At 31.9% G+C, this 25243-nt stretch overlaps 1 protein-coding gene across 2 annotated transcripts in view; it reads left to right on the forward strand.

Moving 5' to 3' along the window:
- The first annotated feature begins 3025 nt into the window (after positions 1 to 3025).
- LOC125066052 (chorion peroxidase-like) overlaps positions 3026 to 25243 on the forward strand; it is a 51707-nt gene continuing 29489 nt past the window's right edge. For both annotated transcript variants that reach the window (XM_047673946.1, XM_047673947.1), the window contains exons 1-2: positions 3026 to 3288; positions 3751 to 3883. In XM_047673946.1, the coding sequence (XP_047529902.1) occupies positions 3072 to 3288; positions 3751 to 3883 (350 nt within the window). In that variant the 5' untranslated portion in view covers positions 3026 to 3071. The remainder of the gene's footprint in view (positions 3289 to 3750; positions 3884 to 25243) is intronic.

Here is a 25243-nt window from a genome sequence, read left to right on the forward strand (position 1 = left end):
GACGACAACCTTAACATTTTGAAACATTGGTCGGCACAACTTACAGTAGAGTGAACTGTTAGAAAGCGTCTCTTAAGCAAAAAGGGTTACGTCCTCCACACAACCTTCCCCTCTCTTTTTCTCTGTATCATATACAGTTTTTTTTTAATATTATTTAAGTATGCTATTATTTTTTAAATTCACACCGGATTTTTTATTAGAATTTTATTTCTTGTCATTAAATTAGTCTCATAAATTGTTAATTTATTTCATTTTGTCCGTCATTCGAACCGGGTATCCCACGACGTAACTAATTTTCTAGTGACATCTTAATAACATACTAATTATTATGACAGAATCACCCGCGGGTAATAATGATATTCAAACCAGATTGATAGAGATACCTGTTAGGCTGCCATTCCTGCCTGCTATCGTTCCGGTCCTCATCGGTGTCGACGTCGAACAATCTTCTTATCGGAACTTAGTTCATTGCATATATATTAATTGTTACGGAAAATATTTATAGTTTCATTCTGATTTGTTAAACATCACATGATTTTTTTTTTTTTATAATATCGTTAGGTGGACGGTCAAATGAGCACCTGTTGGTATGTGGTCAAAACCGCTCAAGACATTAACGCTGCAAGAAATTTTAAGCATTCCTTACATCGCCAATCACGCCACCAGCCTTGGGAACTAAGATGTGTATGTAGCTACATTGGCCCACTCAACCTTTACACCGGATCACAAAGCCCTGCCACTAAGTATATATAGTCAAAATTCTGATATTACATGGGAATATCAATAATCATATTATTATCTTTCTCGAAAGAAATTGCGATATAGCACGCTCATTTAGTATAATATAAAAACATTGACTCCCATTTGCTTTTTATTTCCAAACATTTCAACCGCAAAACGAGAATAACGAAAAAAAACAATAATAATTATTGTGATTGTATGTTTTTGTCGTTTAGTAGAAGGTCTTTAACCGAGGATCGAATCGCTTACGTCCGCTCCGAGAATGGACATCTTATAATTGAGCCTGTGGCGAATGGCTTTGTATCACACCGTAGCGTGTCGAATTTATAATATAAAAATTGTTCAAATACATTACTTTTCTTCTAATGACGTAAAACTAATATTTGCATTTCATATACAGGTCATTTTACTTTAAAAAAAAAAAGTTGTAAATGAAAAAAAAAAAATGTTAAATTCGTAAATATTTTACCAAATAAACGAATTAATTCTGAAAAGATACGTGTAACTGTAAAATACTCATAAAGACATGATATAATAAACGAAATAAAATAATTAATACAACTTTAAATTAGGAAGGTATTTTATTCTACTTTTTTTTTCGTTTGGGTTCGAAGTACATAGTTAGGTGTTCGCGTCAAACTCTCCCCCGAAGAAACTACCGTCTGTAAGACAGCCAAGAAAGCTCATTTCGCTGCAAAACAAGCAAGCAAGCGAGATCATCGTTCGGAGCAAGGTCTCATAACTGTACAATTCAATCCCGAGGTTACGTAACTAGTCCTAACTCATCCGCCCGCCCCATACAACGTCACATCGGGAACTTATCTCAACATATAAATAACCCAATCGACGGTATAAAACACCCAGGAACAGTTACGTTCGAAATTTAAAACCAGTTCCAAAAATTTTTGGGATCAGTGACTTCGGCTTTGATGATCAGTTCTCTTGCGGATGCTATTGCAAAAGTGTAGTTTAAAGTTAGTAACTCGCGTTAAATCTTACATAAATTGACGAAGAATTTTATGTAAACAGCTTATATATTATATGCAGATAAGCTAAGTGGTATTATGTTGTAGACTCTATCTTATTAGGAATATGGAAATATTCAGGTCAGTGCACTTTATACATTTAATATTTTTAGATAACTCGTTTCTTAGTTATGTAAACATTAAGAGAAAATTTAAATTAACTTTTTAAATATTGCATTCATTTGAATTTGACGCCCTGCTTATTAACACGATACATTGTCATATTCTGATTTATATGCGAATATTTTAATGTTTAGTAGAATATGATAACAATTGATTTATGTTATAAACGCTAGACTTGATTTAGACTATTCTTAAAACTGGTTCTTGTGTCAAATAAAGTCAATATAAAAGATTCAATCAAATCGAATGAAATATATAAATTATGATCAATGCATTTTATTTAAAGGCACGATTGCTATTTTAACTTCAATGGATTAAATTAAACGAACTATTTTATTTACGTGTTTTATTAATTTCAGATATATTTTCATTGTTATAACATTATTTATCGTTACCTACGGATCGTCCACTCCAAACTCAAGGGTTGAAAACACCACACACAACTGTCCATTCACAAAAATTATAGAAGATATATTCAACATTAAAAATAAAAGCTCGGATAATGTGAGTTATTGGAAAAATAATAGAACGAATTTATATTTAAATTCAACTAACAATTTCATTTCCGCTAATCAAAATATCACGAAATCTATACAAGATGAACTAGTAAACGACATTATTGCATCGATACGAAGAATTAAAGCAAATCTAACTATCTCTGAAGATAATAAAATGAATGAAGCAATTATACTTAATGTACCAAAAAATAATAATGAGATTACCGAAGCGGAAGTAGGAAATAAAAAAGTAAATCAAATAAAAAGTGGTATTGAGAACAAAGCAGATGTTAATAATTTCAATTCACCAAATTCGAAAGACGATAAGCACAAGACAGAGATTACGAAAGTTACTACTACAAAACCAACAAGAATCAACAATAATTCCAATAAAGTTAATTATGTGGAAATACTAACAATAGAACCCAATAACACTAGTATCAACAACTCTTCTGCGCATAGTATTCTAGACGTTTTAAAGAATATAATGCCTTCTCTCAATTCTTCAATGACAAAAGATCTTCACAGCATCACTATCATTGAACGGAATCAAAACAAAAACCATTCATATAGTGAAACTAAAAATATTTCGACGATAATTGTAAAGTACTGTGATAAGGATAACTTGACGAGAGGAAACGAAACATTTACTGATTCTGATGTCAAAATCCCTGATGAAAACGTGATGGCGGTTTCTTCGCCAAATGAACCTTTCGCAGATGATGATGACGATGACGATGTTGATTTAGATGATGATACGGACTACGAAGAAGCTTATGATGAAAATACCCCGAATAATAGTTCCAATGAAAGTACAAAGGATGTGTTGGAAGCGGCTGATTACGGATTACAGATGATGCATGAATTGTATGGTGTATTCGAGCCAAAATTATATTCAATGGGTAAGTTTGTAAAATACTTTAATCTCTAGGTAACAACTAAATACGTACTTAATTTTGTGTTAGATCAGCTTATTGCATTAAATAAGTAAACATTTTATTAGCATTAGCAGCCTGTAAATTTTCCCACTGCTGGACTAAAGGCCTCCTCTCCCTTTGAGGAGAAGGTTTGGAGCATATTCCACCACACTGCTCCAATGCGGGTTGACGGAATACACATGTGGCAGAATTTCGTTGAAATTAGACACATGCAGGTTTCCTCACGATGTTTTCCTTCACCGCCGAGCACGAGATGAATTATACACACAAATTAACCACATGAAAATTCAGTGGTGCCTGCCTTGGTTTGAAACCGAAATCATCGGTTAAGATGCACGCGTTCTAACGACTGGGCCAAATCGGCTCGGGCCAAAAATTTTATATATCTTATAATTTGCCAAGTATTGATACTAGATTTTTTTTAAGGATTAATGTTGAACGAGAAAGATCCGGCACGCTACGTGGCGGCTTTCAACGCACCTTCGGAAGAGATCGCCAAATATTCCAGATATGGCTACGCATCGCTGCAAGCTGCTTCTAGACTGAGACAACTAACAAGGTAAAAGAAATAATTATTCTTATAATCTTATTTATCGGGCGGTGAGTTATCACCTTTCAATATGACGCAGAGGATGGAGAATACAATATATATTATAGAACACATAACTAATTCCTTTAGTGTTTCCTAGAAGTAAGACGGAGATCGAAAATGTCGATGTTTATCGGCATTTATAGACTGAAATTGGACAAGCATCAATGAGTTTTCTTACTTGAATTGTATTTATAATAAATCTCGTGAATGCTTGTCATCATAAACATTCTGAAAAAGACTGCACAAATCGGAGAAAATGCTAAGATATCCTACCCCCTAAAATACCTAACCTTCATTAAAGTAGCAAGGTAAATCAGTTCAAAGATTTTTTTTTAGGAAGAGAGTAGTTCTTCTATCTAATCTCTCTCTCAGTCTCTTCCAGGACACCCAAGAATTTATAATAATTGGCTCAACATTATTTACAAACGCTACCAGTTAATAATTGCCGACAGACAAAAAATACCATAAACGTAAACCATTAACGATAAATTTATCCATAATCAACCTGAATCATAATATTAACCATAATTATTATGTACTTAACGTCGCTTTCGTAATTCCAGTGGGGATGTGCAATTATAAAACCAATCTGTAAACAGGAAACGCTTAGCCTTAACATCGCCTAGGTATTCAGGTCACTTGAATGTTCAGACCATCAAATACTTAGTTACGAAATGTGCAGGACATTTAAAATCATCATGATCGAGAATAAACTTACGATTAGTTTAGACTTGATTCGATTATCGGATCGATAATGACATTATTATTTTCATAAATCTTATGTTACGATATGTAAAATCTTTGTATAGTTATTTCATTTTTAAACGATTTAAAAAAAAGAATGAACTTCTCAATTCAGTTGTATTAAACGACTCGCATCGCATCAGATATTGCTTTACGATCTAATTTTTTTTTTCATAAATTCGACAATTATTTTTATTATTATACTCTTTTTTAGCAAAATAAACAAAGTTCGTACTATTGTAAATATAAGATAAGTATAAGGGAGATCTGTGCATTTTAAAAATTAATTAAATGTGATAGAAACGTAAAAAAACATCAAAATAGTCCAAAAAGATTTCCCTTCAATCAAGTGTGAAACCCGAAAACACCGTAACTTATGAAAAAAGTTTCTAATTGCGACATTTTTTTCAATATCGTGAACGTTTGGATTTAAAACAAAAAAAGTGTCTTTCATTAGAATACATTTTGATGGGATAAAGATTTTATTAGTTAACCGTGTATAGTCTAAAAACTATTCAGATATACTAGATCCCTTAAAGGATGTCACGGACGCAGGTTTTATGCAATATTACGAAATGAACCGCTCTGGCGTCCGTTGAAATCCATTTAATTTTATGAATCATACGGAAAATTCATAGAATTTAATCTTACATAAATATCGAAATAAGTGAATGTACGTTCATAGATTAATGTAAACGTAAATATAACAAGTATTTATTACGCAGATATTTCTGACTTTGCCCACTAATAAGTTACTAAAGCATAATTACCAATATGAAATTATACAGATGACAAAAAGTATGGAGTATTCCTTGATTTCGATTCGACTACAACTTATAGTACTAAATTAAAATATAATACTAAATTAAACTGAAATAATATCTTTTTCCGTCTCGCACTTTTAAATTTGGACCGATAATTATTGTTTTAATATTGGCAAATAACCAGTGTTTATTCGTTTTTATAAATCAGAAGAAAAAATAGATTTTAAATGATACTTCTTTTAAAAGAAATTTTTGAAATTGTATTTTTGACTTATTTTGAAAAAATCTAAAAAACGTGATAACTCAAAAATGGTTCACTTTTGCATTATGCATATGGGGGTTAAAATTATCGCAAATAATCACCCCTATCACCTCCTAACGGGAATACGTCGAATTACCAATAACCCTGTATATTCTGTAATGTTATGTATGTACGGAAAAATATTAATGATTTTATGAGAAAATGTGATACTCATAGCATTGGTACAAGAAACAAACACAAACTTGTTACCCCTTGTGTATACTACAACATGATCCCAGAACGCGTACAAAATGTCTCTGTTGCCAAATTTAAAAAAAAATGTTAAGGTATGCTTGTGTGCGAAAGGTTATACAATGAGTGAGTTTATGATTGATACCACACCCTGGGGATAAAACGATCACCGCCTGGCTATTGTCATTCATATTAAATATATGTAAATAATAAAATTGTCAAAAAAAAGGCCAGCTGAGTTTCTTTCGCCAGCTCTTCTCAGATGAGGGTATTTTCTTTTCCGAACCGGTAGTAGTGTTTAATTTGACTATCAATAAGTAAGTGTAATGCTTCTATATTAAATAGAGGAATTTGAGTTTGACTTTTTGAGTTTACTCATACTATATACATATACAGTCCACTTATCACTCGCGCGTACATAGCTATATATTATATTATAAATAGCTGCCCTTTGCAATTTTTGTTTCATAAATCAATAAATAAAAGTTTTCTTACTAAGTTTATTGTCAGTACAATAGGTACTGTAAAGTATATTCCGAACTAAGCGTCGCTTTATATTTAATTTAAGAAAGTACAATGATGCTTAATCATTTTGAAAATCAAATCTGTACTAATATTAAAATTGCGAAAGTAACTCTGTTACCTCTTCGTGCTTAAACTGTTGAATCGATTTAGGTGAGTTATGAAGATAGTTTAAGTGCCGAGGAAAGACAAAGGCTAATGTGGGTGACAGTTTATGGGTTTTAGATAAAAAAATATAAATTTCACGCGGGTTAAGCCTTAGGCTCACTTAGTAGCACTAGAATGTGACCCGTGAATATGATCTGCGAATAAATAAATTGATAATTTCACACCGCGTCAAGCGTTTTGTACTTACAATAAAAGACTATCGATGGAATGTAAAATGTATCATTAAAAATCAAATTACATTCGGAATATATTTTGATTGTAGAGTTATTGCGGCCGTTCATCCGTGAAGAGGCACTCTTTCAATAGACAGCATTATATATTTAAGCCAAAAACTTCACCTCAACAGTTGAGTAAGACCAGCTTTGCAATCCATATTAGTTATAATCTTAGAGCACATTTGAATAAGTATTTAAAATATAAACACCTTAGGAAAAGTTACCTAAATTACGGAACATCCAAACTTAAATACATCCTGAACTTCAAAATGTAAATGTTAACATATATTTTTTGTACAACATTCAAATAATACACAGAAATCTTAGGACTAAAAAAAAAATCACGTATTGTACAAATGGCGGACTAATGGCTAGCCATATCTACCAGACAACCCAATATGGGAGAGACTCTACAAATATATACCCACTAATACTTATACTTAATATATGTTATATAATAAAATACGTAAAAGCTGACATATTGACGAGAAAACCTTGCCCATTTAGGTTCAACGGTTGCCGAGACGTGTCTAAGCCGGTGCAAAAACTATTACCAAATTGTATTCAAGTCTAATTTATCTCGGAGTTCGGCGTCCATTGCTTTGTGCAATCCCATTGTTGAACATTTTATTGTATATTTTCAATTAACGGTAATACACTATTAATGAACATGACTTGAAGATTGAGTTTTTATTTTTCAATTCGATACTTAGATACTGTAACTTATGTTACATAAACATCTCTGATGTGACTTTATAGAGCTGGTGAGTGTTGGAGGGAACCCTTAACATGTAGAGTGATGTAGGTATGCAGATAAAGGCACAGGTGTGGCATTGCTTTAAATAAAATCTTAACATTCATATAAAAATATTACAATTTATCCATCAATGTGTTAAAACGCGTCAAATCAAATTTCGATGAATCTTTTACAATCTTATAACTGTGATTAATAAATGTAATAACAATAATAAGACAAGGAATAGGACTTATCCTTCCTTAGAAGCAAATGGACATAAGCTTTTTTATTCCTAACACCTATCGTAAATGCCGATGGAAATCAACAAAATTGTCAATATATTTGTCTAGTTAACGTATTTAAATAAAATAAACCGTAACAAAAACGACTTAAATAGATTTTTTAAGATAGAAATCTTTTCGTTGAGTTAAATAAATTCAATTTAAATTTACGTCATATAATTATTACGAAATATGAAAAAAAAATATTTAATTAAATTTCTACATAACATTATAATTAAGATCCGTCTGAATATTTCGTATATTATTTAGTCTAAAAATGTTCATAGTTATTATTAAATTTAAATTTATTTATAAAGTATTATAAGTAAAGAGGTCTTTGTTGCCTTTTGATTATTTATTGAAAGCCTTTATTATAAATACAATCGTATAAGACAGGTTTCCAATTTGTTGAAAACGTTTTCTCGATCAATAAAACTTGATTCGTCTCGTGATAGGAATTAATAGACATCTTGTATAGAATATTTTATGAGCGAAATTCTTTCGTTTCCTAACAAGTTACATTTATATCTGAAGATCTATTCAACAGTTATGTTTATAACGAATATGTATTGAAATAGAGTTTTGTACATACTTCTAAAACGTCAAACATTAGTATCAATTATTTCTTATTTAATTGCTGTATATTTTGTCTGCAAATAATTTTCATTCAATATTGTTTTTCTTTTAGAAAACAAAATAGTAAAAAAAATATTATAGCAATGACATACAGCTGATTAATATCTAGAAGAGATACAACAATCAAAGATATATTCTGATACAGAGTAATGGACTTTACTGATGATGTTATGAATAATAACAAATTTAAATTTGTGAAGTGGCAAGTTCAAACTGCAGAATTTCATAAACCTGTCCAGCATCGCGCGGGTTGTATAAACTTCTACATATATTGAAAAACAAACGTACATATTTTATCCTTTAAATAAAACACGCGTGTGAATAGTTTAGGAGAGCATACATCATATACATACTTGTATTTTTATTTATTTAGAAGAATGAGATTGGTATATTTTGACCCAAAAACATTAATTCGAATACAAATGACAAATTATTTCCAGATTCCATCAAATGCCATCGTTCATTACTTCAAAAAAAGGCTATTTGACAGTGCAAAAAATAAAGTGTCAATTATTGCAATCAGTATATATTATGACTTTAAAAGTGGTTATTTATTAACGAAATTTGAAAATAATAATTACTTTAAAAATCAATAAATAAAAAAACATTTTTTTAAACTTTTGTCAAGAGACACAAAACGCTCCTGAGATTGGTCGGGTTTACGATGATGTCACTTGCTTGTTAACCTCGTTTGCCTACTGATTGTGGCTTATATGTGCCACAGATTACAATACAGGCAAGTGACAACAACGACCCCATTGCAGCGCCATATTGTCAAACTTGCGTTTTCGCGCGCTATTTAAATATGGAATTTTTAATTTGATATTTTTGAGCAAATATGTACTAGAATTAAAAAAAAAACAACTTTTATTGGGTTCCTTAACCTTAATAATATAGAATGGATTTTAAAACCCAGTCAAATAGCCTATTACTTAAGAAGAACTTACGCCACCTAAGTAAACACTGTTACAGTACTTAAATATATCTTAAATAACTTCCTCTACATAAACATTTTCCTTTACTGCTTAGCATGTCATGAATTGAAAATACAAGATAAGCGCTTTCAAAATTCACATTCAATATTACTTTCTAGGATGTTATGGGCTTTCTTTATCTCCGTTTAATATTCATGCATTTTTTTTAGCATTAGCATTAGCAGCCCGTAAATGTCCCACTGCTGGGATAAAGGCCTCCTCTCCCTTTGAGGAGAAGGTTTGGAGCATATTCCACCACGCTGCTCCAATGCGGGTTGGCGGAATACACATGTGGCAGAATTTCGTTGAAATTAGACACATGCAGGTTTCCCCACGATGTTTTCCTTCACCGCCGAGCACGAGATGAATTATAAACACAAATTAAGCACATGAAAATTCAGTGGTGCCTGCCTGGGTTTGAACCCGAAATCATCGGTTAAGATGCACGCGTTCTAGCCACTGGGCCATCTCGGCTCATTCATCATCATAATGAACATATTCATGCAATATGTTCATTATAACGTCTTGACCTCAATTCGGAGGAGGGTTATTTTTTTGGTTTTTTATACCATGAGCTGAGATGGCAGTGGTTAACCATATTGGTTAGGCATCTTAACCGGGTTCAAACCCAGGCAAGAACCACTGAATTTTCATGTGCTTAATTTGTGTTTATAATTCATATCGTGCTGGGCGGTGGAGGAAAACATCGTGAGGAAACCTGCATGTGTCTAATTTCAATGTAATTCTGCCACATGTGTTTCCACCAACCCGCATCGGACCAACTTGCTGGAATCTGCTCCAAACCTTCTCAAAGGGAGATACCTTAGCCCAGCAGTGAGAAATTTACAGGCTGTTAATGTTGCTGTTATATAGGTAGTTCAAGCAAATGGGCGACCTGGTGGTGATTGGTCACCAATTCACAAAGAAATTGGCGCCGCAAGAAATCTTAACTATTCCTTACACCGCCAATGCACCAACTTTTGGAAATAAATGTTATGTCTGTAGTTAAACTGACTCAATCAACCTTCAAACGGGAACACAACTATACTAAGTATCGCTTCTTACGTAGAATATATGATGAGTGAGTCTAAAGTAAATAAGATATATAATGTAGTCTCAAAGACTACATTATATATCTTATTTACTTTACTCGGGATAAATTATTGCAAAAATAATATAATGACACACATTATTCGATGGGATGGAAATCCGGCATGATATAAGAGATCAGATCAGGTTAGGCTTAGGACCAATAGCAAGTGCTTTATGAGTAATTCTACATTATACAGCTTAACACTCCTTACTTCCGAATTTCGAGTTATTTCTGAGAATTTCCGAACAGAAAAACCTTACATCTTTTTAAACGGCCTGACTTGATTTTTTCTTGACGATCCGCAGCCAATAATAATTAGCAACTATTCCAAAAACCTGTTTTTACTAGGCTCTGTAATCCAATAAATAAAATGCACGGTGGTGTAACTATAGCTTGTTTCGGAAGAAATTCTACCACATACACTAAACCGCAAGCTCATTATCCTTATCTAAAATAGGAAAGGCCTTCGACCAACATACAAACGTTCGTTTGAAATATAATTAACTTTTTTAGGACCGCGTATAGAATATTCCAATACCCAAAGGGGGAACTGAGTTTTAACTTACCTTGGGATATTAGATAAGCTAGAAATAAACCTCCAACTTTGATACATATACGATTAATTTCAACTTGAACTCAAATAATATATAATATAAATGTCCATATAAATAATAGATTTAAGGGTGGATTGAACAAAATATTTACATATAAAAGACATGATTATTATGCTGAGACAAATTATGATAATAATACATTATATAAATAATATAATCACATAAGCAAAGAGCAAAAGTCAAAACAACTGAAACAAAAAAAATCAATGAAATTCTACCGCCGACCCGCATTGGAGAAGCGTGGTTAAACTCCAAACCTGAAAGGGAGATGAGGCCTTAGTCTAACTGTAGGAAATTTACAGTAGAATATGGATAATCGCCAAAAAAAATCCAGGCGACCATTAGGGAAGAAGAAACGGTCAAGTTTTATAAGTAAGTTTATGTGATACACACACAAAGATAACTTTCAATCGCAATAACTAAAATCTTTGTAAAGCCAAAACAGAACTTTACCACTACTTACGAGTCAAACCAGTAATGTATTCGATACAATTTATAAAAGTTGCGATAAAAACCTCAAAGGAAAAACAATGCCCCAGATTGTAAGCAATTGTTTCGCAAACGTAACGCTTTGTTTTATAAGCCGTATAAAACATTTGACGTTTCAAAACGTTCAAGTAGCAATCGCTTCATAATCGTTTGGAGACTAGATATCGACATATTTCGTAATCAATTAACGCTGTGTGGTTCCTGCAGAGTAGATCACCCGTATATTACAGCCAATCTCAGCTCATAAGTATCGCAAATCCCAATTAAAGACGATTTATTTCCAATAGGCTTATTTGTAGTTTAATCATTATTATTACAATTAAAGTTGAATAATAACTTTATTAACATAAAAATGAATAACATTTAGTGCTTAAATATATACAAATATGAATTAAAAATAGTTACTGTATAAATCTTGACCGCGTCGAATGGTGGCAAGAATGCTAGCAGCATTTCCCCGTTGAATCTCAATTCCGATCCCCTGGGCTAAAAACGAACGAGCCCTTCTGTCACAGGTGGATTTAAAATTTAATTGTTCTAGTGTCTTTAATTTTAAATCTGCAAATTGTGGCCAATATTTAATTATACGTAATATAATTTCTTTAATATAGTATTAAGCAAATTACATTTTTAACTTGACACCAATCAAAACTTTATGAGAAAATAAATCAGCAAACAAACAAAACCACGGAGTCAGTATGGCATATATATTATGTTATATGACAAACAATAGCGAACTCAATTGTAATGCGAACTCACACAACTACAATGTCAGATTGCGCAAGTGACATTGAATTTTGGAAAATCATTAAAAACGCCGATCAAAATTCAACGCGAGACAACGTAGTGGTCGCCAATTATAATGGCCTTTAACCTCAACAAATCCTTCTTTAATCGGCTGCTTAATTTAGCATTGTTCAATTTTAAATTAGTTTACTTAATTAGCTTTTAATTTTGGGTTATTTCGGTATTATTCGAAGTAATAAAATCGTCATAAATGTGAAAGAGTCACTATAAATACTGGTACAAGAAACATGACATCTTAGTTGTCAAGGTTGGCATTGGCAATGGCATCCGCCTAAGGGCGGCATTTAGAAGAATGAGATTGGTATATTTTGACCCAAAAACATTAATTCGAATACAAATGACAAATTATTTCCAGATTCCATCAAATGCCATCGTTCATTACTTCAAAAAAAGGCTATTTGACAGTGCAAAAAATAAAGTGTCAATTATTGCAATCAGTATATATTATGACTTTAAAAGTGGTTATTTATTAACGAAATTTGAAAATAATAATTACTTTAAAAATCAATAAATAAAAAAACATTTTTTTAAACTTTTGTCAAGAGACACAAAACGCTCCTGAGATTGGTCGGGTTTACGATGATGTCACTTGCTTGTTAACCTCGTTTGCCTACTGATTGTGGCTTATATGTGCCACAGATTACAATACAGGCAAGTGACAACAACGACCCCATTGCAGCGCCATATTGTCAAACTTGCGTTTTCGCGCGCTATTTAAATATGGAATTTTTAATTTGATATTTTTGAGCAAATATGTACTAGAATTAAAAAAAAAACAACTTTTATTGGGTTCCTTAACCTTAATAATATAGAATGGATTTTAAAACCCAGTCAAATAGCCTATTACTTAAGAAGAACTTACGCCACCTAAGTAAACACTGTTACAGTACTTAAATATATCTTAAATAACTTCCTCTACATAAACATTTTCCTTTACTGCTTAGCATGTCATGAATTGAAAATACAAGATAAGCGCTTTCAAAATTCACATTCAATATTACTTTCTAGGATGTTATGGGCTTTCTTTATCTCCGTTTAATATTCATGCATTTTTTTTAGCATTAGCATTAGCAGCCCGTAAATGTCCCACTGCTGGGATAAAGGCCTCCTCTCCCTTTGAGGAGAAGGTTTGGAGCATATTCCACCACGCTGCTCCAATGCGGGTTGGCGGAATACACATGTGGCAGAATTTCGTTGAAATTAGACACATGCAGGTTTCCCCACGATGTTTTCCTTCACCGCCGAGCACGAGATGAATTATAAACACAAATTAAGCACATGAAAATTCAGTGGTGCCTGCCTGGGTTTGAACCCGAAATCATCGGTTAAGATGCACGCGTTCTAGCCACTGGGCCATCTCGGCTCATTCATCATCATAATGAACATATTCATGCAATATGTTCATTATAACGTCTTGACCTCAATTCGGAGGAGGGTTATTTTTTTGGTTTTTTATACCATGAGCTGAGATGGCAGTGGTTAACCATATTGGTTAGGCATCTTAACCGGGTTCAAACCCAGGCAAGAACCACTGAATTTTCATGTGCTTAATTTGTGTTTATAATTCATATCGTGCTGGGCGGTGGAGGAAAACATCGTGAGGAAACCTGCATGTGTCTAATTTCAATGTAATTCTGCCACATGTGTTTCCACCAACCCGCATCGGACCAACTTGCTGGAATCTGCTCCAAACCTTCTCAAAGGGAGATACCTTAGCCCAGCAGTGAGAAATTTACAGGCTGTTAATGTTGCTGTTATATAGGTAGTTCAAGCAAATGGGCGACCTGGTGGTGATTGGTCACCAATTCACAAAGAAATTGGCGCCGCAAGAAATCTTAACTATTCCTTACACCGCCAATGCACCAACTTTTGGAAATAAATGTTATGTCTGTAGTTAAACTGACTCAATCAACCTTCAAACGGGAACACAACTATACTAAGTATCGCTTCTTACGTAGAATATATGATGAGTGAGTCTAAAGTAAATAAGATATATAATGTAGTCTCAAAGACTACATTATATATCTTATTTACTTTACTCGGGATAAATTATTGCAAAAATAATATAATGACACACATTATTCGATGGGATGGAAATCCGGCATGATATAAGAGATCAGATCAGGTTAGGCTTAGGACCAATAGCAAGTGCTTTATGAGTAATTCTACATTATACAGCTTAACACTCCTTACTTCCGAATTTCGAGTTATTTCTGAGAATTTCCGAACAGAAAAACCTTACATCTTTTTAAACGGCCTGACTTGATTTTTTCTTGACGATCCGCAGCCAATAATAATTAGCAACTATTCCAAAAACCTGTTTTTACTAGGCTCTGTAATCCAATAAATAAAATGCACGGTGGTGTAACTATAGCTTGTTTCGGAAGAAATTCTACCACATACACTAAACCGCAAGCTCATTATCCTTATCTAAAATAGGAAAGGCCTTCGACCAACATACAAACGTTCGTTTGAAATATAATTAACTTTTTTAGGACCGCGTATAGAATATTCCAATACCCAAAGGGGGAACTGAGTTTTAACTTACCTTGGGATATTAGATAAGCTAGAAATAAACCTCCAACTTTGATACATATACGATTAATTTCAACTTGAACTCAAATAATATATAATATAAATGTCCATATAAATAATAGATTTAAGGGTGGATTGAACAAAATATTTACATATAAAAGACATGATTATTATGCTGAGACAAATTATGATAATAATACATTATATAAATAATATAATCACATAAGCAAAGAGCAAAAGTCAAAACAACTGAAACAAAAAAAATCAATGAAATTCTACCGCCGACCCGCATTGGAGAAGCGTGGTTAAACTCCAAACCTGAAAGGGAGATGAGGCCTTAGTCTAACTGTAGGAAATTTACAGTAGAATATGGATAATCGCCAAAAAAAATCCAGGCGACCATTAGGGAAGAAGAAACGGTCAAGTTTTATAAGTAAGTTTATGTGATACACACACAAAGATAACTTTCAATCGCAATAACTAAAATCTTTGTAAAGCCAAAACAGAACTTTACCACTACTTACGAGTCAAACCAGTAATGTATTCGATACAATTTATAAAAGTTGCGATAAAAACCTCAAAGGAAAAACAATGCCCCAGATTGTAAGCAATTGTTTCGCAAACGTAACGCTTTGTTTTATAAGCCGTATAAAACATTTGACGTTTCAAAACGTTCAAGTAGCAATCGCTTCATAATCGTTTGGAGACTAGATATCGACATATTTCGTAATCAATTAACGCTGTGTGGTTCCTGCAGAGTAGATCACCCGTATATTACAGCCAATCTCAGCTCATAAGTATCGCAAATCCCAATTAAAGACGATTTATTTCCAATAGGCTTATTTGTAGTTTAATCATTATTATTACAATTAAAGTTGAATAATAACTTTATTAACATAAAAATGAATAACATTTAGTGCTTAAATATATACAAATATGAATTAAAAATAGTTACTGTATAAATCTTGACCGCGTCGAATGGTGGCAAGAATGCTAGCAGCATTTCCCCGTTGAATCTCAATTCCGATCCCCTGGGCTAAAAACGAACGAGCCCTTCTGTCACAGGTGGATTTAAAATTTAATTGTTCTAGTGTCTTTAATTTTAAATCTGCAAATTGTGGCCAATATTTAATTATACGTAATATAATTTCTTTAATATAGTATTAAGCAAATTACATTTTTAACTTGACACCAATCAAAACTTTATGAGAAAATAAATCAGCAAACAAACAAAACCACGGAGTCAGTATGGCATATATATTATGTTATATGACAAACAATAGCGAACTCAATTGTAATGCGAACTCACACAACTACAATGTCAGATTGCGCAAGTGACATTGAATTTTGGAAAATCATTAAAAACGCCGATCAAAATTCAACGCGAGACAACGTAGTGGTCGCCAATTATAATGGCCTTTAACCTCAACAAATCCTTCTTTAATCGGCTGCTTAATTTAGCATTGTTCAATTTTAAATTAGTTTACTTAATTAGCTTTTAATTTTGGGTTATTTCGGTATTATTCGAAGTAATAAAATCGTCATAAATGTGAAAGAGTCACTATAAATACTGGTACAAGAAACATGACATCTTAGTTGTCAAGGTTGGCATTGGCAATGGCATCCGCCTAAGGGCGGTAAATGGCATCAGCTAGCTAAACTACCTATCTACACAAATAAATAAAATTGAAGATTCTATTTGTAATGTCAAAACAAACTATTTCTAAAATTGGTATGTCTGTTCCGACTAATCTCCAAAATAGGTGGACCGATCCGAGCTGCTAACAGAATTACATAAGAAAATCACTCGCCTGCCAATAATATTATTTAGTTGATCCTGTGGGAAAGAAGAACAAGTCAGAAAATACATAAATTATAATATTAGTAATGATTAAATACAAATTGAATTTCCCAAGTTAATAAAGAGCGTGCAATCGAAATGAAATTCGACTCGACGATTCTTCGGATATTAAAACCGAGGCGTCCTATCGATTGAGCTATTAGACTTAAAGGTTACTAGTTTTATAGAAAGATTGACTCGCCGAGTCCGTCTGTATACATTTATTACATTTTATAACATGGCAGACACATCTGTGTATAATTTGTGCAAATCAGATATGACATACATTTACTTTGTTGAAGTCAAGTTGTATAAAAATAGAATGTCGAATAAAGTTATATAAATAACTATGAGAAAATTCTTCTAGAAAAATCCACAATATTATATTCTAGATGAAACCCCCTTTGCTTCGCTCGGGTAAAATAAATAAAACTTAACAAAAACAAATATGGTAACTACCATAGGTACCCTTGCACGAAATTTTATTTGGAACACACTTTCTGAACGCACCCGTAAACGTCAAAGATGGCCGCCCGTTGAATGTCATGTCATTGAAATTCACGAGATTATTAATATAGATTTTCTCAGCGTGAAGACGGAGCGTGTTTTAATTGAATACAATTTTTTAAAAAGATAACGTTTCTAGATACAACTATAAGTAAAGTATGTACATACATATCAAATAGTACTTAATATATACTCCATCTCAAAACGAATCCAATTTTTTTTTCACCCCCAACATTAACAAATAGTAATAATATATACGTCATAAGCTAACTTAGAGATAGATTTCGAAATTCTTTCGTGGATTAAATAATTGAATCCAGATGATCACAGACTATCTATATAATTTGATCATAGACGAGAAAAACTGTTGAAGTGCAACTATGGCTGTAATAGATCATATAATGACACATTTATTTTTATTTCAAAATAAAAAAACAGTATCATTATAAAAAATGATCAAACCGACGCTCTGCCAATGACTCAACATCTCAACATGACCATTCAACCGACAAATCATTATTTCCCAATGGATTTCCATAACGTACTTTAAAGTTACGAATCGCATGATAACAATCAAAATGGCCGCCCAGATTATAATTTTCATTACACTTGTAATTTTACTGTTTCGTTACATAACAAATACTATATTTGGTTTTTCACTACTGGGAAAATATATTTCCTGTTGACGAGGATAAGGATAATTCACTAAGAAATCACGAATATGTGTCCCAGTGTCACTTCCGACACACAGTTTCCTATCAAGTTATCCTTCGCTGTGCAAGAGATGAATGGTAAGCACAAATTTCTTGGCATAAGACGCATACGCACACATACATACATTTAATATAGCAGTGATTTTGTTGTGTAATAAATTACTGTTATCTATATTTATGAATAGGCAAAGACAAAACGATGTCTCTGTGTGTCAATCTTTTTTTTTTATTTCGGCAGTTAGTGACGTGCTTTGGTGTTATCGATAAGAAAAAAATGGAATATGAAATAATGTTCGAAAAATGTGAGTTCAAATAATATTTCCTAAAATTTTCAGTACTAAATCTATACAAAAAAGCAATTATAAATGACGATTGCCTGGTCTTTATTCCTTAAAAGCAATTTATTATTATTAAAATTCCAAATAAAATCAAATCAAACCAATTTTATTCAAGTAAACTTCACAATGAAGCGTTTTTGAATCGTCAATATTTAAATACTACCAATGTTTCGGAAAGCAGCTTGAAGCGAGAAGAAACGGCAAGAAACTACAATAATTACTGTCCTGTGATGGAACCCGAGCATATATCCAGGCGTCTTTTTTTTCTAATTTCCTTCACATGTATGTTAATGGCAGTCCAGTAACTTGTTTTTGTTTTTCAATCAACTCTCTCGACTCGAGCCGATGATCACAAATTCAACTGCCAGTTATAAATATAAAGTACAGATTAAAAAAAAAAATGTAAGAAGATTAATAATTAATTTTGATTTTCTTATATCTATACTGATTACGTTTATTTCTGTAATGAAGAACTGGAAAAACATCTACACTAATATACGTCTTTATCCAATATACATTTGCTTTTATAAGAAACAAGCAAAACCATCGCCAGATGTATGATGTATCTTGTATTATTATATACTAAAACCTTCTCTGTAGAGCGCTGCATTTCCTGGTATACGTGTTGTGTATTTTTGGAACAAAGTTCTTTAAAGCAGCTTACAGTAGACTGACACATGTTCTTACAGAAATTCTGACACATGTTCTTCATCTTGTCCAACACTGACAGGCTCTTTATTTAATTTAGTTTTTAATTTATAAGATAATTTACTTACTAGTGGCAAGACTGTTTTAAAGTCGATCTGTGCAAGAATCAGATCAGCCATTCTTTCTAATGTTGAGTGAGCCACTCTGTGATGACTGAAGACATAACATTTTAGGTCCTTTAGCTAGAAGTATTGAACTATTATTTGATAAATTGAAATAGTATTGATCCCCAAAACGCAAGCGAAGCCGCAAGCGACAACTAGTAATATTTTTTTTTTAATATTTATCATTAATTCCGCTTCTGGTAGGCCCTCTTTGGTCGAAGAGTTAAATGTTACCAATAATAAAAAATATATTTAAATGTTAAAACGATTATATTTGAATAAGGCTTTTCCACTCTCCCTGGTGAAAGCGATGGAAACTTGATATAAAGAGGCGCGGTCGGAAACAGACGTTATACTTTGCCTATGAAATAACTGGTTTCCCAATCGGTTGTCATACCATTGATTTACTTATTTTGTGATTTAATTTCGTAACAACATATTTTTTTTATTTAATTTAACAACATCCACGGGCTCACAGTTGGCCGTGCCTTTTTTAACATTCTATTTTTATACATTTTGGCGTTTTATTTTGTATTATTACTGAACATCGTCTTCTTTGAATATGCAATAGATAGGGAAAGTATTTATATTTAAAATATATTAGATAGGCGCGCGGACAAATAGGTTACCGGAACGCGCTGTAAGAAATATTTACCGTTCCTTATGTCGCCAATGCGACTCCTACTAGGGGAACTAATATGTTGTGCCTGTGATGTTACACTGGCTCATCCTCTGAGCCGGAATAAAACAATACTAAGTCTTGCAGTTTGGCGGTCGCATATATGACGGGTGGGTGGTACGTACCCACACAGGCTTACACAAAGCCCTATCAAATAAATACCTAATAAATACACCAGTACACAGAATATTTATTTATTATTTGTTTTATTTTATAAATATTATAGTCCTGGAGTTAAATATCCAATTCACAAAAATCTCCCATTTCAATTCCATGCGCGACTCTCTTTTTATTTTTTAATAATTATTTTGCGCGGGAAATCTTCTTGTATTATTTTTTAAAGTCATACGAATGACGTTCTGAAATCGATTACACTTTTATGAAATCGGATACAATAACAAAATATGAGATTATTAAATATATAATTATAATATAAATGTAACTACATAAATAAATATTTCTAACATAATACCATGTTTATAAATTTGTTGCGTCTGTTACCCGACTACACAGGGTAAGTAGTTCTTCTGAGCCGCAATGTACGGCTTGACAACAAGATCCCAGAAAATGTTGTCAAATAAACAAATGTTAACAAGAAAATTTTCTTTCGCGTACGAATCGGACATTAAAAAACGAGTCGTTAGATTATATATTATAGATGGTCATTAAAATTTAGTGTTAGTTTAATGTTATTGTAACACATAAAGTCGGAGAAATATTATCCCCTTTAATTACTCTGCCTTTTTCTGTCACAATAAATTTATATTTACTTTGTTGCCGTTCGTACACTACGTAAAATTTATATATTTTCTAGCATTTAGTGTCATTTTTCAACATAAAAAATACGTTATCATAAACATGTAAGATTACTTGTGTTGGTGATTGTGTTTATTTTTCCTTATTGACTTAAAATCTTTTAAATATAGATTAAAGTTTTCTTACCAAACTATGCCAGTATAAGGTTAGTTATGGTTCTGAGTAGGTTTTGTTGTAGTAATTTGTCAGACAATGTACAAGATACGACTATAACGATTAAGATAACTTTAATAGTTTACATATAATAAACTAATAATAATAGAAGCGGTTAGAAAGCGAGCATCTTAACCGATGGTTGCGGGTTCAAGGCAAGCACCGCTGAATTTTCATTTGCTTAATTTGTGTTTATAATTCATCTCTTGCGAGGCGATGAAGGAAAACATCGTGAGGTAACCTGCATGTGTTCTAATTTCAACGAAATTCTGCCACATGTGAATCCCGCATAATATTTTTTTACTACATTAAGCATTTATTATACGTATAAACGTTCCTCTTGATTCAATCTATCTTTTTAAAAAAACGCATCAAAATTGTGTAATTTTAAAGATCTAAGCATACATTTGGACAGACAGCGGTAAGCAATTTTTTATACTTTGTAATGATTACGTAATATGTGCTCGTGAGCCTATTTGAATTAAATTATTTTGATTTTCATATATTACAGCAACCATTTGCACATTAAAAACGAACAAAAGGTTTTAAGTACTATTTTCGTATCCACTAACAATTGTATTAGTACACGTAATTCTTATCTCATTTGGTTCGTTCTAAGTTCGTTCCCACGCGATAATCAACCTAATACACTCTTGTTTTATTTATTAGTGTAGTAATTAAGATACAATAATATTGTCTTTATGTAAGCTTTATATTTTAATGTTATTTATACTAATACGTTGTATTGTGTAGTTTCAACGGCAGCGACGTTTTCGTACACACACGTTTTGGAACACATTCTGGACAAAATAAAATAAAGTTACTTAAGAATTCAGGTGGACTTAGTATATAGAAATAAATTTAATATTTACCCAAATAAAATGTATGTAGAAACTCCTTATAAAATATATAGAAATAATATATAATTCCTAAAGTATTTAAAACGGGATATTTACCATGCTTTTTTTATTTTTTTTTTTTGGTGAAGCCTCGATATTTCGACATTATCTACGAATTTATGGTTCACGAGACTCACGGAAGACTCAACAGAAATATCGAGGCTTCACCAAATAAAAATAAAAAACATGGTAAATATCCCGTTTTAAATACTTAGGAATATATAATTAATCGTCATTTAAATCATATTTCTTTTACAATATATAAATAATATATATATATATATAAATAAATAAAACAAACTGCTCGTTTATATAATGTTCACAGAAATCACTTACAACACATTTTTATAGCAATAATATAAACAGCGTTCAATTCAAACTGAGTTGTAGAAATTTCTGAAAATAAATAATATGTGTACAGTGATGGTAGACGAGCCTCTATATATATATATTTGTTTGTATTTATTTGAGGAGTGCAATAATGTATATGATAATACGATATCAGTCAACATTTATAAATCTCTTGTTTGCTGACATTTATTGGTATATAAATAATATTTAAATTTAACAATGCACAGACTGCCGCGAATTTGAAAATAACGTAGACTCTTAAGCATTTAAATTTTAAGGTTCAAAGTACAGAGTATGATATCTGAGCTACATCTTCAACTGTTCTGAGAAAATCATGAAATGAATTCAACTAAACTCGAGCGAAGGCATTCAACTTCAACGAAGTCCTCAGTACTCCTCAGACTTGTATATTATATTTGCATAACTTGGAACTCTCTAAGTTGAGAGCAGAAGTCTGTAAACAGAACTTGGTCTGAAATCTAATCTGTTTGCGCCTAATTTTTTTTTTATTTCAACTATGGAATACACGTTAAGTTAATTCAATCTTTATGGTAAATTCCTAACGGACATATCAATTTAATTGCGTATATTAAAATACATAATTCATATGCGACAAAGAATTACTACTTTTTTATTGATTCATTATTTACGTATCATTATCATCATCATACAATTAGTGATTTCATGGTTGATGGAACACCTTTTTGGGGTCAGGGTATTTCGTTTTCCAAACTTGTGGTAGTTCTTAATTTGAAAACAAATAAGTGTGTGTAATTCTTCTATATTGGATAAAGGAGTTTGTCTTGACCAGATTTGAATTGATTTGGTTTCTATTTTCTCGTTCTCATAATCCGATAGCAAATCAGTCACGAGCGAAAAGAGTTCGGGTGCAGGACGAAGATGCGTGCCGACGTACGTTAGTAAATACTTTTAAAATCCCGACTTGGATTCATTATTATATGATATTTCATCGTAATTCAATCGGTATTCCACTCGCCCGACGAGGTTTTACGAAAGAACTGTGACTTATCTATAAAAATATGTGAATTGATTTTTGGAAACAAACGATATGATAACATTTAATTAAATGAGTAAATAAACTTAACATAAACAGTTTCCGATAACGCATTAATAAAAATGAACAACTTGTAACACGAGTAAAATTTTAATAAAAATGAAAAATCTAAATAAGTGAGAGTGAAAATACCGAATAGAATGAAATAATTAAAAGCATAATACTAGTCAAATCTATAAATAAAAATAAATAAATCAATCACCATTTTTGTAAAATATTTATAACTAGCCGTGCCCGTGACGTCATACGCGTTTGAATTTAACAAAAGAGTTTTTGTTGTAGCCTAAGTTACTCCTTATTACATCAGCCAGTGAAAGTCCCGTCAAAATCGATCCAGCCGTACCAGAGATTAGCCGGAACAAACAGACAGACAGTCAGACAAAAATTTTTAAATGTTACTTTGATATATGAGCCGTGTATACATACATATGAGTTTAGTAAAAAGCGATTATTTTAATATTACAAACAGACACTTAAATTTTATTACATGTACAGAAGATATAGATATATTCAATTTTAATTTGAGAACAAAGAGTAGATATATTTAATTATATATGGTTTATTGTTTTGCCTTTTACTGGTTTTTTTTTTCAACATTTGGGATATCTATTCCTATTTTATAAATTAGAGACAGCTTAGAAAACACCCAAGAGTGCTTTCTCTGAATTAAATATTACTCTCACTGCGTTGACACAATCATTAATTGTCTAGCGTGGGATCTACGTCATTTTCGTTGATTTTAAACAAGGAGGCAGTTTTTTAATATTACATGAAACTATTTATCAATATTTGCTATTTAAAACATATATTTAAATGACGCTTGTTCTTGTATTTAAACTATTCTTTTATATTCATGAAATTGTATCGTAAACATTATTGATATATGGAACAAACAAGATTTTACAATAAAAGTAACATTAGTAATTTGGAAAAAAAAATAACCATTAAAGTACGGTTCATGCTTAGGATTATTATGAAACTGTCGACTTTATAAAATGATAGCACGCTCATGGAAATGTATCGGCAGCTTCTAGTCTATTTTGAAAGATAAATAACCATATCAACAACACTTTTGATAAAATCACTGATGAATCTGCTTGAAATTTAAATCGTAATTTTTTGCTAAAAAAAAATACTTTTTATTATGTATTATAAGTATATATAAATTTTCCAACTTCGTCCGAATGAGGAAACAATTTTATTTACTTCCCGATCGTAACGCTACTAGGTCCGATCTAAACCATAATGATACCAGCTCAATTACACACAAAAAATTCATTCTAATCAGTTCAACAGCTTAGAGTAGCTTTAGGGTTCAGTAACATACACACGTACATATTTATATACAAAGATTACAAGTCACTCTCACTTCATTGATAAAAAAAATATATCAATTTTGATTTTTGACACTCGTGATGTATTACAGTCATATTTTAGAATAAAAATGTATGCTTGTTGAATTATTTAAATTTAAATTGTATGAAGCAATGAAGCGCTTTTAGTTACATAATTATGTTCTAGCTGATCTTGCGACGGTGAACGTCACCCCGATTTTACCTGTTGAGCGTTGAATTAAACAAAGTACGCCCTTGTCCGGGACACAAACTCCGTGCAAAATTTCATCAACATCGATGAAATGGTTTAAGAGTGAAGAGGTAACAGACAGAAATACTTTTGCATTCATAATATACTAAATCTCTCCAAAACGCGTCGCATATTCTTGTATAAGTTATATGATTATTGGTTAAGGAAGTCTCTTTAGACATTAAAACGTCTTGTCCTTTATTACTAAAGATAGATTTAAAGATAAAGTTTGAGTTGTTGAAAATTATAACGTAGGCAGATGGTAACAATGTTGGCTCAGCACATAAAGGCAGTCGGAAGTTGTGCAATAACCGTCCGAGTATGGTCACGGCTAACATAACTTGGCTATAAAATATGGAGTCACAGAGAAAGTTATTCGAAGCGACTTAATCAAAAATGACGCGTAGAAAAATACAATGAATTGATTTTGTTTTATATAAAACTTTTCTACTAATCTTTGTATGAATCTATAATTTTAAAATGTACGTT

The sequence above is a fragment of the Vanessa atalanta genome, chromosome 8 (assembly GCF_905147765.1).
Source record: "Vanessa atalanta chromosome 8, ilVanAtal1.2, whole genome shotgun sequence".
Lineage (NCBI taxonomy): Eukaryota > Metazoa > Arthropoda > Insecta > Lepidoptera > Nymphalidae > Vanessa > Vanessa atalanta.